Source organism: Aplosporella prunicola, assembly GCF_010093885.1.
Source record: "Aplosporella prunicola CBS 121167 unplaced genomic scaffold K452scaffold_18, whole genome shotgun sequence".
Taxonomy (NCBI): Eukaryota; Fungi; Ascomycota; class Dothideomycetes; order Botryosphaeriales; family Aplosporellaceae; genus Aplosporella; species Aplosporella prunicola.
In genome coordinates this window covers 489,237-503,524 of record NW_022983546.1, presented here as the reverse complement: position 1 = coordinate 503,524, position 14,288 = coordinate 489,237, and the positions used below count along the sequence as shown (strand labels likewise).

General features: G+C 53.9%; 5 protein-coding genes across 5 annotated transcripts; 3 read left to right on the top strand and 2 right to left on the bottom strand.

Annotated features, from left to right (window-relative positions):
* Window position 1: 1 nt before the first annotated feature.
* On the top strand, window positions 2-2,054 carry K452DRAFT_327886 (uncharacterized protein; the record flags this gene model as incomplete). The annotated part of the gene is made up of 3 exons (XM_033544948.1): window positions 2-16; window positions 210-750; window positions 1,015-2,054. 3 exons carry the CDS (start codon window positions 2-4, stop codon window positions 2,052-2,054), a joined length of 1,596 nt encoding a protein of 531 aa, XP_033395680.1.
* A 2,199-nt stretch (window positions 2,055-4,253) lies between these two features.
* On the bottom strand, window positions 4,254-6,614 carry K452DRAFT_289345 (uncharacterized protein). Its single transcript, XM_033540809.1, has 6 exons — window positions 6,411-6,614; window positions 6,256-6,350; window positions 5,739-6,062; window positions 5,531-5,683; window positions 5,120-5,481; window positions 4,254-5,070 (listed from the first exon to the last, which is right to left on the bottom strand). Exons 1-6 carry the CDS (start codon window positions 6,577-6,579, stop codon window positions 4,470-4,472), a joined length of 1,704 nt encoding a protein of 567 aa, XP_033395679.1. The 5' UTR covers window positions 6,580-6,614; the 3' UTR covers window positions 4,254-4,469.
* A 163-nt stretch (window positions 6,615-6,777) lies between these two features.
* K452DRAFT_289344 (uncharacterized protein) lies at window positions 6,778-10,012 on the top strand. The gene is made up of 4 exons (XM_033540808.1): window positions 6,778-6,958; window positions 7,028-7,153; window positions 7,205-9,166; window positions 9,334-10,012. The coding sequence occupies exons 1-4, from the start codon at window positions 6,919-6,921 to the stop codon at window positions 9,723-9,725; spliced, it is 2,520 nt and encodes an 839-aa protein (XP_033395678.1). The 5' UTR covers window positions 6,778-6,918; the 3' UTR covers window positions 9,726-10,012.
* A 230-nt stretch (window positions 10,013-10,242) lies between these two features.
* On the bottom strand, window positions 10,243-11,146 carry K452DRAFT_360181 (uncharacterized protein; the record flags this gene model as incomplete). The annotated part of the gene is made up of 2 exons (XM_033546323.1): window positions 10,847-11,146; window positions 10,243-10,749 (listed from the first exon to the last, which is right to left on the bottom strand). Exons 1-2 carry the CDS (start codon window positions 10,961-10,963, stop codon window positions 10,243-10,245), a joined length of 624 nt encoding a protein of 207 aa, XP_033395677.1. The 5' UTR covers window positions 10,964-11,146.
* A 524-nt stretch (window positions 11,147-11,670) lies between these two features.
* Window positions 11,671-13,741, top strand: K452DRAFT_320052 (uncharacterized protein). Its single transcript, XM_033544285.1, has 2 exons — window positions 11,671-11,844; window positions 11,935-13,741. Exons 1-2 carry the CDS (start codon window positions 11,702-11,704, stop codon window positions 13,607-13,609), a joined length of 1,818 nt encoding a protein of 605 aa, XP_033395676.1. The 5' UTR covers window positions 11,671-11,701; the 3' UTR covers window positions 13,610-13,741.
* The last annotated feature ends 547 nt before the right edge of the window (window positions 13,742-14,288 follow it).

Below are 14,288 nucleotides of genomic sequence, written 5' to 3'. Positions count from 1 at the left end.
CATGAGTACGTCACCCGTTCCACCCTTTGCGCGCCCGAGTTGCGCTCTTATTGACTCGTTGCAGCCGCACAGGAAATCTACTTTCAGACGGCTGTCTTTCCTTCTATCGATCCTGTCGTTGGCAAGAACGTCTATACTTTGAATGTGCGTCGACACTTGGGCCACTTCCCCTCATCATCGAGGTAGATCATAACACTAATCGCCGTCAGTCCACCGTCTCTTTTGAATATCACGAACTGGCCATCCGCACCCTCTCCACCAATGGAGTCACCCAAGGCTCAACCATCCGGGGCTCTTTGTTCCTCCCGGACCTCTCCACTGACACCTGCCGGAGTCAGACGGAACCTTATGTGAACAAAACCGCCACCACCCTCAAACAAACTCCTCGCGTTGGCAATTTTCACGAAATCGCATTCGCACCATGGACCTCTTCGCAATGCATCTACGAATATCTGGAAAGTGCTCGTCAAGATCCCCAGCTGAAAGCCTTTATTTTCTTCGTGACGGACAATAATAGCACAGCCACTCCGCCCGCTCCGAGCGATCCGATGTGGCACTTAGAAGATGGTGGCAACTGGAAGTCCGAGCAAAGTTTTGCCATATATGCCGTCTCCAATGTTGTCGGCAGCAAAGTGATGGAACAACTTGCGGCCTATTCCGGGAACCTCACGACCGTACCATACGGACACGACCTCGCGGAGCAGATTGATGCTAGTGAATGGGTCCGTCTGATAGCTTCGATACAGACAAGTGAGTCTAACTTTTCCAACGCCATCCACGCAGCAGCTCGCGAGGAGCGTTTTTTTCAAACAGGACACGCAAAACTTGAGTTGCGGATGCTGGTGCCTGTTGCGATTGTCGCGATTCATGCAAGGACCCAGTCCTGGCCATGGCGTTGCTTTCTTGTGTCCATCAGCATTTGCCAACTAAGTAAAGTGTACCCTTGTTGAATATTGTGCTACCTGCGGCTGCGCGAGAAAACTTGGTCGTTCAAGTTATGCTAACTGATCCAAGGCGGCGGGAATAGATTACCAAGCCTTTGGGTTTTCCTTCTCATCATTCTTGGTCTTCTCGTTGCCGTCATCTGCATCTCATCTTTTGTGATGCATTGGCTGCAGAGCAGAAGGCGCAACAATCTACGTTCCCGTGTTATCCGGGGCGAAGTAGATCTCGAAGCCCTTGGGATCAGACGTCTAACCGTTCCGCAAGAAGTTCTTAACAAAATGCCCCTTTATATATATACCGACAGACCTGCGACACCTCCAGCAGAACCTCAGCACAATCCAACGGAAGAGATCAAAGAAAACGGAGTTTCTCACATCAAGGGGGCGTCGCAGCCAAGCTCGTCTCCCGAAGTCCGCCCCGCCACCTACTGTCAACCGACTTGCGCAATTTGTTTGGATGATTTTGTCGCCGGCGAAACGAGCGTTCGGGAGCTTCCTTGCCGTCACATATACCATCCAGAGTGCATAGACAGTTTTCTGCGCGACAACTCATCTCTCTGCCCGTTATGCAAAACGACGGTCCTCCCCAAAGGATATTGTCCCGCCGTCATCACTAACGCAATGGTCAGGCGCGAGCGCTGGGTTCGCCGCATCCGCTCGCGCGCTGCCTCACAGGGCATCACACAAGCCGAACTAGTGCAAGAGCAGCAGCGCATGATGGCCGAAGAGCGGTACCGACCGGGTCTGTTGAATGCGTTTGCCATATGGACAATGGGCAACCGGCCCTCGCGGCGGGAGCAGCGCGGAGATGTCGAAATGCAGCGGACGAGCCCCTCGACCGCCGACGCCGCCACGGCCGCTGAACAGCAACTACCGGCTGCTCCGGCTCCGGTAGCGGTGCCCGCAGGGGCCTCGACCGATGCAACAAATATGACTCCTGTCAGTCCTCGCCCTGAACGCGGCACTGCGTCACGGCGTGAATGGGCGCGCCAGCGTGCTCTTGCGCTGTTGGGACGGCATCGCCACCATTCCGATCTCGTCGATGAGGACGAGGAGCCTCCACGCGGTCGGATGCGCAAGGCACTCAGCCGTGTGTTCCCAGGCGTTTGATCTTTTTTTCTTTGCGTTTTTGTACAGATACCCTCTCTACCTATTGCTGTCGTCATCTTCTTTTCTCTCGATTTGTACGCTGCCGCATCCTTTAATCCCTTTTGTTTCTGCGGCGTCCTCCTGCCTGCATGTATGTACGACGCGCTAGTGCACCTTTCCTACCTAGTTGCACGGCGTTTACTGCACGGGGCTGGCTGGGTGGCCGCCTAGAATTATCTTCCTACCTTCTTTTCTTACCTTTGGGCTTTGGATGTGCTTTCTTGGGTGCTTTCAGCGCGGCGCTGGGGAGTGGGGTCGGCTGGATGGATTAGGTAATTGGGGCTTGCGTGGTTCAACCTAGGAGCCTTTTTGCGTTGGTGGTTTGGGGTGCCATGAGTGTGGGTTGCGAATACTGGTTTGGTGGAATGTATCCTGTGGGCACGGCGAAAACATACATACTCACGCGCGGAGTGGCGGGCGCTGGCTACCTTACCCGGGTAGCTCTAGTACAGTGTATATGTAATTTGATAGGCAGCGTTTCTCTGACCACCGCTATGAAGATAAGAATATCGAGCGTGTGCAAGTGGCTAATCCATGCTTGCGTACATGTTACCTTGGTTAACGGGGTTGGTTTCAAAAAGTTCACTATCGTCTTATTTATTCCAAGATCTATCACTAAACTAAATTGCCGGTATAGACATATCATATAATGTATCTGGATAGCGGAAAGTGGGAAGGATCCACTAGAGTTGACATGTTCACTGAAGCAATAGCAGGGAGTTTTCGTGGAGACGTCAAACTACGTGTCGAGTGGTTCGGATTGAGTTTGATCATTTTCTTGTTTAACAGATCGTTCTCTTCAAACTGTAACTTGCCACAATTTAAAAATTTAGAGATGTCTTTAGCATGATAAATAGCTAAAGTCTTTTACTGCTAAAGACCGCATTTGGCAGCAAGCACGTTAGGATGCCTAAGCAACTCAGCAGATACTTATTACTTCAGTAGCCAATATTCTTTAATAAGAAAGCTACCTCGGAAACCCTTTCCATTTGACGATCAATACCATGCCAATAAACCTCCCGTGTCCCTGTACAAATCCGTATCTTTCTCCTGCTCCACACAACAAGACATACATTCCGCTCAAACACATACATCTTCGGCCAATCATCATCTCAATGTCTACCGAGGCGAAGTCACCGCCGTGGCCGCACCATCTCACAAAGCAAAGTCACGTCTTGACTCAACTCGGAAATAATACTCCAAAGGCTTTGCAAAGTGCAAACCAATGAGTGCGGTAGTAATGATGGCCAACGGCAATGGTATTCTTTGATGTAAATCGGCAGCGGGAGATAGTGATGACGAGTATTACCACCGCTTTACTTTTCAGTTACTAAGGGATGAGCGACTGCGTTCGCATTTCAAGTTGCCGGCAATGTGACCGAACCTGCCAGCCTCGCTGGGGTGGCAAGTGGCGGCGGTCGGAGACCCGGTTTATGGTTTGACCTAGAAGTGTCTCCCTCACTCATCTTAGAGATGTGTGAGAGTTTATTGTACGGTCTTGTGCCAATGGCCGTGTCGTATTTCCTGTGCCGTGTTTGTGTGGAGTAGGGAGTAGGATTTGAAAGGGTTAGACGCGGTAGAGAGCAGTGTAAGCACTGTCCGTTATTTTGGCTTTAAGTGCAGTCTTGTTCGGAAGATTCTTGTGCTCTGACAGATATAACTTACACTCAGCCTTTCCATGTATCTATACGTCCGTGTGGTACTTCTTACCTTAAGTATATATGTAACCAATCGAGGACGCCATTACGGATATTGACTGTGCTCTCCAATGTCCCAATGCCTCCTACGAAGAAAGCGCAAACTGTCGGTGAGCGACGGAAATGCCAATGTCACATAGGAGGTACAAACGGGTCCTTCTCAGGAACCAGCGCGGTCTTCATAGCACTCCTACTCTCACTGTATATAGTAGTGATGATCATTACAACTATCCATCATTAACGCAGATCACCAGCAGGTGGGAGTGGTAGCGAGTATTACCACAGCTTAGCCTTCCAGCGAACCTTTTCTTATAACTGTATATCGCCAATAATACAAGAGTGTCATCTAGACCGCTGTACAGGTTGGTAGAATAGTGTCTGTCGACGTTTTCGCGCATTTCGCCCATCATCCTAGGAGAAATGTCAAACAACTGCGAACACATCGGTAAACATTTCAACACTGCACGCGTAATAAGGTCAATAATGGACAGTAAGCCAAAGTGGGGCCTGTACTTCCTATCTGCTCTAGAAACGCATTGAAGTACTTTTCTGCGTGATCCAATCGTTGTTATCTTTTGATGTGAATTGCTTCGACGTCTTAAAACACGTTTTGTCAACACATTAGGCTAACCCTATCACACTCAACCAACTCAAACCTACTTACCAACCACATCATCATCTACGCTGTGCCCGCCGCCGCAACCTCTTCCTCCTCTTCCTCACTCTCACTCTCATGCCCTTGCTCATCGCCCTCTTCATCCCCCTCCCTATGCCCCACCCACCCCGTTCCAGCCTGCACAAACACAACCACCACCGCCAAACCCGCAGCCGCGACCCACAATCCCCTCAACGCACCCTCGTACGCACCCACTGCAACCTCTCTCTCCGCATCTCCTAAACGCGGTACCATAGCCGGGCTTCCCATCAGCACCCTCACGAGCCTCGCCCTGCTCTGTTCACCTCCTCCTCCGTTAGGCAAATTCTTGAATCCCTTTTCCAGCGCAGGCCGCAGCAGACGCGCGAAGACGCCGCCGCCGAGCGCAGCGCCAAAAGAGCCTGCGAAACCGCGGAATGTGGCGACTAGAGCCGTAAGGACGAAGTGCGTGGACGTTGGGGTCAGGTGCAGCGCATGTACGAGGGTGTAGTTGACGGCGGCGCCAGTGACGAGGCCGTTGCTGAATGCAGCGGCAAGGAGGGCTGGGGCAGGGGAAGCGCGCGTGGTGGTAAAGGCAAGGAAAAGAAGAGTCAATGGGAAGAGGGCGTAGGCTATTAGGGAGGGCCTAGGTGTGTGTTAGCAGGAAGGTTGTGCTAGTCGGAGGGGAGACGTACAGGTAAAAGCTTCCGGCGCGTCGGATGTGGATCCAGCCGGCGAGGAGGCCGCCAATAGCAAAGCCGGCGTTGGTGGGGATCAAGATTGAACCCGCAGCTGCCGGCGCCCATGCTCGTACGGCGATAGCGTAAACGGGCGTATAAAAGAGGACACACCAACGTGCCATCATGAAGCCGAGCGTACCAAGACATGTGAGTAGTGTGCCGCGTGACTTCAAGAGCGAGATCGGGATGATAGGGTCCCGGGCGAAGTATAGCTCGATGGTTATGAAGGTGGGGATAAGGATCAATGAAAGGATGAGGGGGATTAAAAGGATTTTTGGGCCGGAAAGGGAGATGAGAAGGGAGGTAATGGATGCAGTCTGTTCTGAGTTAACAAATGTGTCCGATGTGTAGGTTGGACTTTCTTACAAGTGTTATAGCTCCCAAATAATCAATCTGAGCAAGCTTCTGAGAAAGCGTCCGCGAATCATCTTTCCTTGCACCCAGGCTTGCTGGTATGCTGAGGAAGATGGCGACTCCTGCGACTACCGCCAGTGGAGTCTGGAGCCAGAAAACAGACCTCTGTAATTCCAAGTCAATCACTGAGATAGCCGGATTGGAAACAGTACGATCTTACCCATCCCAACCTAGGCTCAATAGCGCCACCCAAGACTGCACCGAGAGAAACACCAGTCGTGATGACACTGTTGATGCTTCCCAAATAGAGGCCTCTGTGCTCGTGTCCAGCCATTTGCAGAACAATGATGATGACGAGAGAGAAGATCCCAGCCCCTCCTACGCCAGTCACAGCGCGTCCAACAAGAAACCACTCAACCGTAGGTGCGAATGCAGTGATTAGCCCACCCATGGAAAACAAAGCACTCGCTGTGAATATACAGCTACGAGGGGAGAAAATCTGACTCAGGCGGCCGGCAAGAGGCGTGATGCTGGACATGGGCACCTATGGAAAGTAAGCAAATTAGTAGTTGAGTGTGTCCATATGAGAAAATGAGGATTAAAAAGTGAAGAATTGAGATGACAACAACATTGACGAATTATCTATCGACGTACAGCATACTGAACACATTCAAAAAGAATAGTAGGAAGGAATGGTTGACTTGGTAGAGGGAAAAAAGGGATTGAAGAGGGCATACCAAGTACGCAGAAGTAAACCAAGTGGCTTCCTCAAAAGCATCGAGATCTGCAGCTATCGATGACTGGGTGGTGGTGAGTAGAGAAAAGTTACAAGCTAATTCGGATCAGCTTTGGTGGTTTATCTTCCAGCGGCCACGGCTTTGGTCAAACATACCCTGCAAGAAGACGATAAGGCCAAGAGAGACGACCATGACGGTCCCCCTCGAGACGGAGATGACTTCATCTTCTCGGTCGATTGGTTTCCGAGAAGAGTGAGAGGCTGCGGAAGACCCCGGCAGGAGTGGGGAGGCCTCAGACGGCGGTTCTTGATGCGCGGCGGGCATGTCGTACGAGATGGATCAGAAGGCGGATTGACACTCGGCCAGCATCCGGAAGAAGAGGGCATTTTTACAAAAGAATGGAGGAGAAGGCGTGCGATTACAAAGCGGGCTATCAATGGCTCAATGGTACCTGGAACCTGGACCGAAGCGGGAAGGGACGATCGGGGGCGTGCGCGAGCTGGCATCATCGCCGTCCGCCGAGCTGCCACCTGGCTCGGCCCCAGACTCTCCGCGCAACGCTAAATGCTATGCATTATTGTTTTCCTTTGATCTGCCTTCGGTAATATGACGCCCTCGTTATAGGCCCTGAACGGATCTTAGAACTCTTTGCTCTTACCAGCAATGTTACCGCCATCCCCGCGGCCTTGGCCGCTGCTCCTTTGTAAGTCCCCGCGCCGCAATTCCCCCAAGATCTCCAAGATCCCAAAGATCCTCAAGACTAACTGCTCAGTCTTCCTACTCGCATTATGCGCCTTCGCATCAGCCGGGAGCGAAGCGTCCGAGGACCGCGCTGGAGAGCACATACACCATGCGCAAGAACCACTACGATCCGAGTCGCGCCATCATGTCGCGAGAGGTGCGCAAGCCGTATAATCATCTAGGGACCCCCGCTGACCTGGCCCTCCAGGTGCTGCCGAGTTCGACCAGGCGACCGCCCTTCTCCATAAGATTAAGCCTTCGACCAGCCGCCTGGCCAGCTTCAATAAGCCCGTGGGCGCCCTAGGCTCGACTGCATACTACGCCAAGGAACTGTTCTTCCTTCTCTTCATGAACAGTCCACCAGAACCCGAACTCTTGCCATCCGAGGAGCAGCCCAAGAAGCTGAGCCAGCCACTAGCCGAGGCAGTCAGGTTGCTGGAGACGGCAGCTACGCAGAACAACACGGATGCTATATTCCTATTGGCGGAGATGAATTTCTATGGAAACTACACGTACCCGCGCGACTATCGCCAGGCTCTCCGGAGATACCAGGAACTGACAACGCTCGATGGGAACAGCACGGCGCAACACATGTTGGGCTTCATGCATGCCACAGGCATTGGCGGGGCTGTCAAGCAGGATCAGGCGAAGGCAATGCTCTACCACACATTCGCAGCCGAAGGCGGGAACATCAGGTCGCAGATGACCACAGCTTACAGACATCACACCGGCATTGCGACGCCACGGGACTGCGAGGAGGCCGTATACTGGTACAAACAGGTCGCAGACCGGGCGGTGGCATACATGCGCTCCGGCCCTCCAGGTGGCCACATGATGTTCAAGGAAGCGTTCAGGATTGCGGATGATGTTGGTGGAGTGTACGGAGAGGGCGCCAGCGTGAGCAGCTCCGGGCTGAATGCCAGAATCGGTGGCGCAAATTCGGACGCTCATGCGGCGTTTGACGATGTACTGGAGTACCTTGATTTGATGTCGAGAAAGGGCGACCTCAAAGCCACCTTCAGTCTTGGAAAACTGCACTACGACGGATCCAGAGAGCTCAAGCGGGATCTCAAAGCGGCTAAATCATACTTCCTCGAAGTGGCAAGGGTGGTATGGAAACACGACGGAAAGGTCAACGCGGATCTGCCTTCCGGAGCCGAAAGACTTGCAGGTAAAGCAGCTGGCTACCTAGGCCGGATGTTCCTCCGTGGCGAAGGCTTAGAACAGAACTTCAACATCGCCCAGACATGGTTCAGACGCGGCGTTCAACATGGGGATTCTCTCAGCCAATTCTCCCTGGGACTCATGTATCTCGAAGGTCTCGGACTTCCAAAAGACCCCGTCCAAGCAGCAGACTACTTCGGCGCCGCGGCTGACCAAGACTATGCACCGGCCCATGTCCGTCTCGGAGCACTCTTCCTGGACCAAGGAGATGTCCCTACTGCAACCAAATACTTTGAGCTTGCTGCGCGCAACGGACACTTTGAAGCTTTCTATTACCTCGCCGACCTCGCTGACCAAGGTGTTGGCCGCGACCAGTCCTGCGGCATTGCCGTAACGTATTACAAGATTGTTGCTGAAAAGGCTGAAGCGATTCTATCTCCCATCCGTGACGCTAATTCCGCGTACGAGAATGGTGACCTTGAAAATGCGCTCGTCGGCTATATGATGGCTGCTGAACAAGGATTTGAATCTGGTCAGGCGAACGTCGCCTACCTCCTGGATCAGGCACGACCACGCATGACTATTGGATCCGTGGTTATTCCTTTCTCGCAACGCAAAGCACAAATTGCCAATGATCCTGCCCTCGCGCTTATCTATTGGACTCGCTCCGCCAAGCAGCAAAACATCGACTCGATGGTCAAGATGGGCGACTACTATCTTGAGGGTCAGGGTACAACGGCCGACCAAGAAAAGGCGGCAGCATGCTACCAAGCAGCAGCAGAGACAATGCAGAGCGCGCAGGCATTCTGGAACTTGGGCTGGATGCACGAGAACGGCATCGGGCTCGACCAGGACTTCCACCTGGCCAAGCGGTTTTACGACCAGGCGCTGGAGACCAACCACGAGGCATACTTACCCGTGACTCTGGCACTCTTCAAACTGCGCGCGCGTAGTTACTGGAACACCATCACTCATGGACGCATCAACTCGATCCGCGACGAACCAGGTACCTAACCCTCCACTTCACCCACCCATCCATCCATTCCCCCATGTTCGCACACAGCGCACAGCACAGCGACCCCGCGCGCTATCACGGCTACGCCACATCCACATACCCTCCCAGCTCTTACATACAAAACACTCCACTAACACAACTCTCTTACGCCGACACAGACGCCAACAAACCACGCACCTTCACCGAATGGCTCACGGCCTTCCTCGAGGCTGATGCGCAAGCTTACTACGAGCAGCTAGAGCAAGACGACTGGGCCGCTGACGATGAGCCCGGCATGCCCGGCGGCGACGATAGCTACTACGACGATGTCGACGAGAGCATCCTTGAGACGCTGGTGATTCTGGGCTTGTCGGCCGCGCTGGCGCTGCTGGTGTGGTATCGTAACCAGGCGGCACGACAGGGACGGGAGCGACGGGAGCGCGAAGAGAGGGAGCGGCGAAGGGAGGGAGGTGCGGTGGGTGCGGGAGCCGGGGAAGGAGACAGGGGCTTTTTCCCTCGGCCGGGAGATCCGGCGTTTGGGGAGTGGGTTGTGGGGGGCGTGGGGCATTAGCGTAGGTATAGGATGAGATGTGGAAGGGAGAAGATGGTTGTAGGGGTGTACATGATCTTCGCTCTGTGTTTGCGTTTGTGTCTTGCTGGTATGAGTGCACTGTCTGTCTGGTTCTGACTGCCTGTGCATGTTTCTAGAGAAGCTTTGCCCTGCCCGTCTGTGTGTACCTGCTACGGCAGATTGATGGATTTGGGTCTGAACGCTTGATGCCTATGTGTGTGTGTGTATGCTGGCTACGTATGAGTCGGGTCTTGTATCTATTCTATCTATGCTATCTATGCCGTGCTGCAGATGTGTATGCAGCTTTTATGGGAAACTGAGTACGGTGCGACGTCATACTGTGTTATACATGCTCGAGGGAATACAGCAGCTTCTCGGTAGTTGCGAGGAGTAGCCGCTTGTGTGTGCGTTTTTACGCCATGGCTGCTACAGGGATAATGACATCGCCATCTGCTGTGGGCCTTACATTTTATTTTTTGATGGTTAGAGGCTTGGCTGGAGGAGAGGTTCTGATGCTTCATTTGCTGCTTGGTGGAAGGGTGGTTCTGGGTGAGCCAACGAGGTTACTGGAGATGCTTGTTTTTGGAGTGCGGTTCGAGTCGTTAGCGGTCTTCTTCTTCGGAAAGCTCATATCGTAGTCAATCGTGTCCTTCTCGTTCACTAAGCTCTTCTCGCCCGATGACCCCCACCCTTCGGCCCTGTTCTTCTCATTCAAACCGATCTTCTCGCCCGCGGCACCCTCGGGCTCAACACTGGCGCTCCTCTCGCGATCTGCCTCATAGCCACTGGTCCCACCAACGGCCTCTCCATCGTCGTCGCTCTCACGCTCCTCTTCACCAGTCTCGTCAATTTCGATGGGCATCCCACGCATAATCTCCGCGATCTCGCCGTCCACGCCCGGAGCGCCGTCCATGGCGCCGTCCGCGAACTTGGCAAACGGGAAGAGGTAGTCGAGGCCCACGAGCACGAAGGCGGCGTACTTCTCGTCAGTGTCGCAGAGCTGTTGGGCCGTGATGGCAATGTCCTGGCTTGCGAAGCTTGGTTGTCAGTGGCGTTTCTTTTGGGTCGAACGAGGAGGGTGTGTTTGTGTGTTTGCGCATTTGCTTGATCTAAAGGCTCACCTGCTCCCAGAGATCTTGCACCGCTTTGCTCCAGGGCTTGTTGCCGAATGTGTACTTCATCCGCTCGAGCATGAGTTGGAGCTCTGGCTTCAGGCTCTCGAATGTAGCTGTAGCCATGTTGATGTTGGCTCACTGGTGAGACGCCTTTTCTTGGGGCGACGTTTTGGAGACAGTTGCACGAAGAATCGACTGCGTTTGCCGAGATATTTCTTTACGTGGGTTGGAAACTGCTACTGGAGGTAGGTTGACCCGTATTGGACTGAGCTTGCTACCGAGGCATCACGGGGCGCTGGTCGAGTGTGAGGTCTGTAGCTCAAGATGGCCTCTAGGAGTTTGAGTTGGTCTATGTCTATGTTGGTCACAGTCGGTCATGACAGACGCACTTTGGGAAGTTGCAAACGCTGCAGTGGGTGATGTTTAGCCTGTTTTGGAAAGCAAAACGGGAAATAAAACCTGGGATCGGTTGGAAGCAGCAATGGCGCGCTGGTCTTTTTTCGAAGCCCTCACCGATTCGAATGCATGCGAGATGTTGTACTTTATTCTGCTGCAGGTAGAGACTGACTTTTTATAATTATAGGCACGCTTTGGGTTGACTTACCGAGGCTGGGCCTGGTGTATCTTCAAAGATCATTTTAACACCTTCACCTGCAATGTCAGTGATTGGGAAAACTTAATTACTCATTTAGAAGAGAACATGATGAAGTGAAGTCCAGAGGAAGGCTACGCTCGGGTCAACAGGCGAGCCTTAGGCAAGCCTCGGCAGCGACCCGGAGGCCACATCGAAGCTACCGATCATCCGTTGCGTCATCCCACGCGCGCATCCAGCATAGCACTGCCCTATCAAATCCTTCCACAATGGCTAGCAACTACGCCCAGACGAACACGCCCAGCTTCTACAACTACCCGGACCCCAAGGCCACCGACATTCCCTATACCAGCCCGGATGCCCCCAAGAATCCCGTCGTCCGCGGCCTGCCGCTCTACTACGGAGCTTCTTTGTGAGTTCCTCGCACAGCCGCGCGCCCGCTCACGTTGCCATTGGCCATCTTCCCTAAATGAAGAACGCAGTGCTAATAGCGTGTTACCAGAATCTCCTCCGTGACCACGCTCCAGAACTACCTCTGGAACAACACGGGCTTCAACCGCCTGCGCGGCCGTCCTGAGCTTGAGGATGTCGCGCCGCGGTACGACCCGACTGTGATTCCCATTGTGAGGAGTGACGGCGACGCGAACAACGCCAGCAATGACGCGCCCGCGATGACGGGCGCGCCGCCCCCGGCCTCGGCCAAGGGCCGCTTCCACTCGGTCCTCGACTACCACGAGGCGTACAAGTCGGGCGTCGTGACGCCTACGGCTGTGGCAGAGGCGCTGTTGCCGCTGATTCGACGCGATGTTGACGAGCCAACCGCGCACGCGACGGCGTGGATGGAGACGAAAGTGGAAACGGTGCGTGCGGCCGCAGCAGCATCGACGCAGCGCTACAAGGACGGCACTCAGCGCGGGGTGCTGGACGGCATCCCCGTGGCCGTCAAAGACGAGGTCGACCTTAAGGATTACACCAAGCGCGTCGGCTCGCGACGCGACCTGACTGGCAAAGCAAACGAGACCAGCTTTTGCGTCGCGCAGTGGGAGGCCGCGGGCGCGGTGCTGCTCGGCAAGCTGACCATGCATGAGTTCGGCCTCGACACCACCAACAACAACCCCAACCACGGCACGCCGCTCAACCCACACAACAGCGCGTACTACACGGGCGGTTCGAGTGGCGGGTCCGGTTACGCCGTTGGGGCGGGCCTGCTCCCCTTCGCTCTCGGCGCCGACGGCGGCGGCTCCATCCGCATCCCCTCTAACTACTGCGGCATCTTCGGTCTCAAGCCCTCGCATGGCCGGGTCTCCGGAAGGCCGTCCCCTAGCCTCGCGGCTACGACTGGCGTCCTTGGTCCTATGGCCGCGAACATGGCGGACCTCGAGCTTGCGTACCGTTCCATGGCGGCGCCGGACCCAGAGACCCCCGCGTCCAGCCTCTTCCCCGTCCCTAGGGCTCTTTTTACCGGTTCATCTCGTGCTAAGACGCTCGGGATCTACAAGCCGTGGTTCGAACGCGCGGAGCCCGAGGTTCAAGCTGCATGCCGCAAAGCTCTAGACCATATGACGACGAAGCTGGGATACACAATCGTGGACATCAGCATTCCGTTCGTGAACGAGGGCCAAGCGGCGCACGCGCTGACTATTCTTTCGGAAATTGCATCCCAGTTCCACACCAACGTCTCGGACCTCACGCCCGCAAACCAGATCCTCATCAGCGTGGGTTCGCGCGCCGGCGCCATCGACTTCCTGCAAGCGCAGAAGGTCCGCAACCTCGTGATGCAGCACCTGGCGCACCTCTTCCAGACACACCCCGGCCTCATCATCGTAACGCCCACGACGCCGAACCCGGGGTGGCACATCAGTGGCGGGGCGCGCGATCTCAAATACGGCGTCAGTGATGGAAACATGAGCATCCGCAGCATGGAGTACGTGTGGATGGCCAACTTCACCGGCTGTCCGGCTATTCAGGTTCCCGTTGGGTATGCAGAGCCGAAGGAGGGTGAGGGGAAGATACCGGTTGGGTTGATGGGGATGGGGGAGTGGGGGACTGAAGAAGAACTTATTGGATGGGGATATGATGGCGAGGCGTGGTTGAATGAGGGATTGGAAGGGGGAAGGAGACGGCCGGAGAGCTGGGTCGATGTGTTGGAGTTGGCGAAGAAGGCGATGAGTGCTTGAGTCTTCTGGTTGGATGTTTGTAGGATTAAGAAGTTGACTGCTGCTGTTGGTTGCGGATGAGCGTGGTAGATTTGTAGGAATGTCAGAAATGCCGTCAGAGGGAAAAGCCTAATAAATTTAGTAGTGTCCGCCCTTGGTGTACAAAGACCGTAATTTCAACCCCACGTCTACCGCTAGATACTAACGTCCATGACCCATGAGCGAGATTGACTGCTCAGCAAGATCGCCAATGAGAGCCTCTCCTCGGACTTCGTCGGATATGCTCTTGGCAGACGAATTTAGTAGCGATAATCAAGAACGCGATTGTTAGTACCTTACTGACCTTAAGAATCTTAGGATAAAGTTTAGTAGTAGATAAGAACTATACTAAGAGTAAAAGTTACGTAGATCGAAGAGGGAGAATCTAAAACTATAAATTTATTTGTAGTTATTAGTATAGAGTATCGTGAGGTTTGCTATTAGGAGACTCTGATTGGCTATCTCGCTGAACAGTCAATCTCGTTTAGCCGTCAGGTACGTTAATCGGCTCTAAGAAGGTAGACTGTATAACAATGGCTACATCAGTGGTTCATTTGATAGGCCCTGGATAATTTGCCCACCCCTCTTTGGATATTTTGCCCACCCCCTACTAAGAAAGGCAACCGCTAAGCTTTTTCGGGTAATCGTAAACGATAATTCT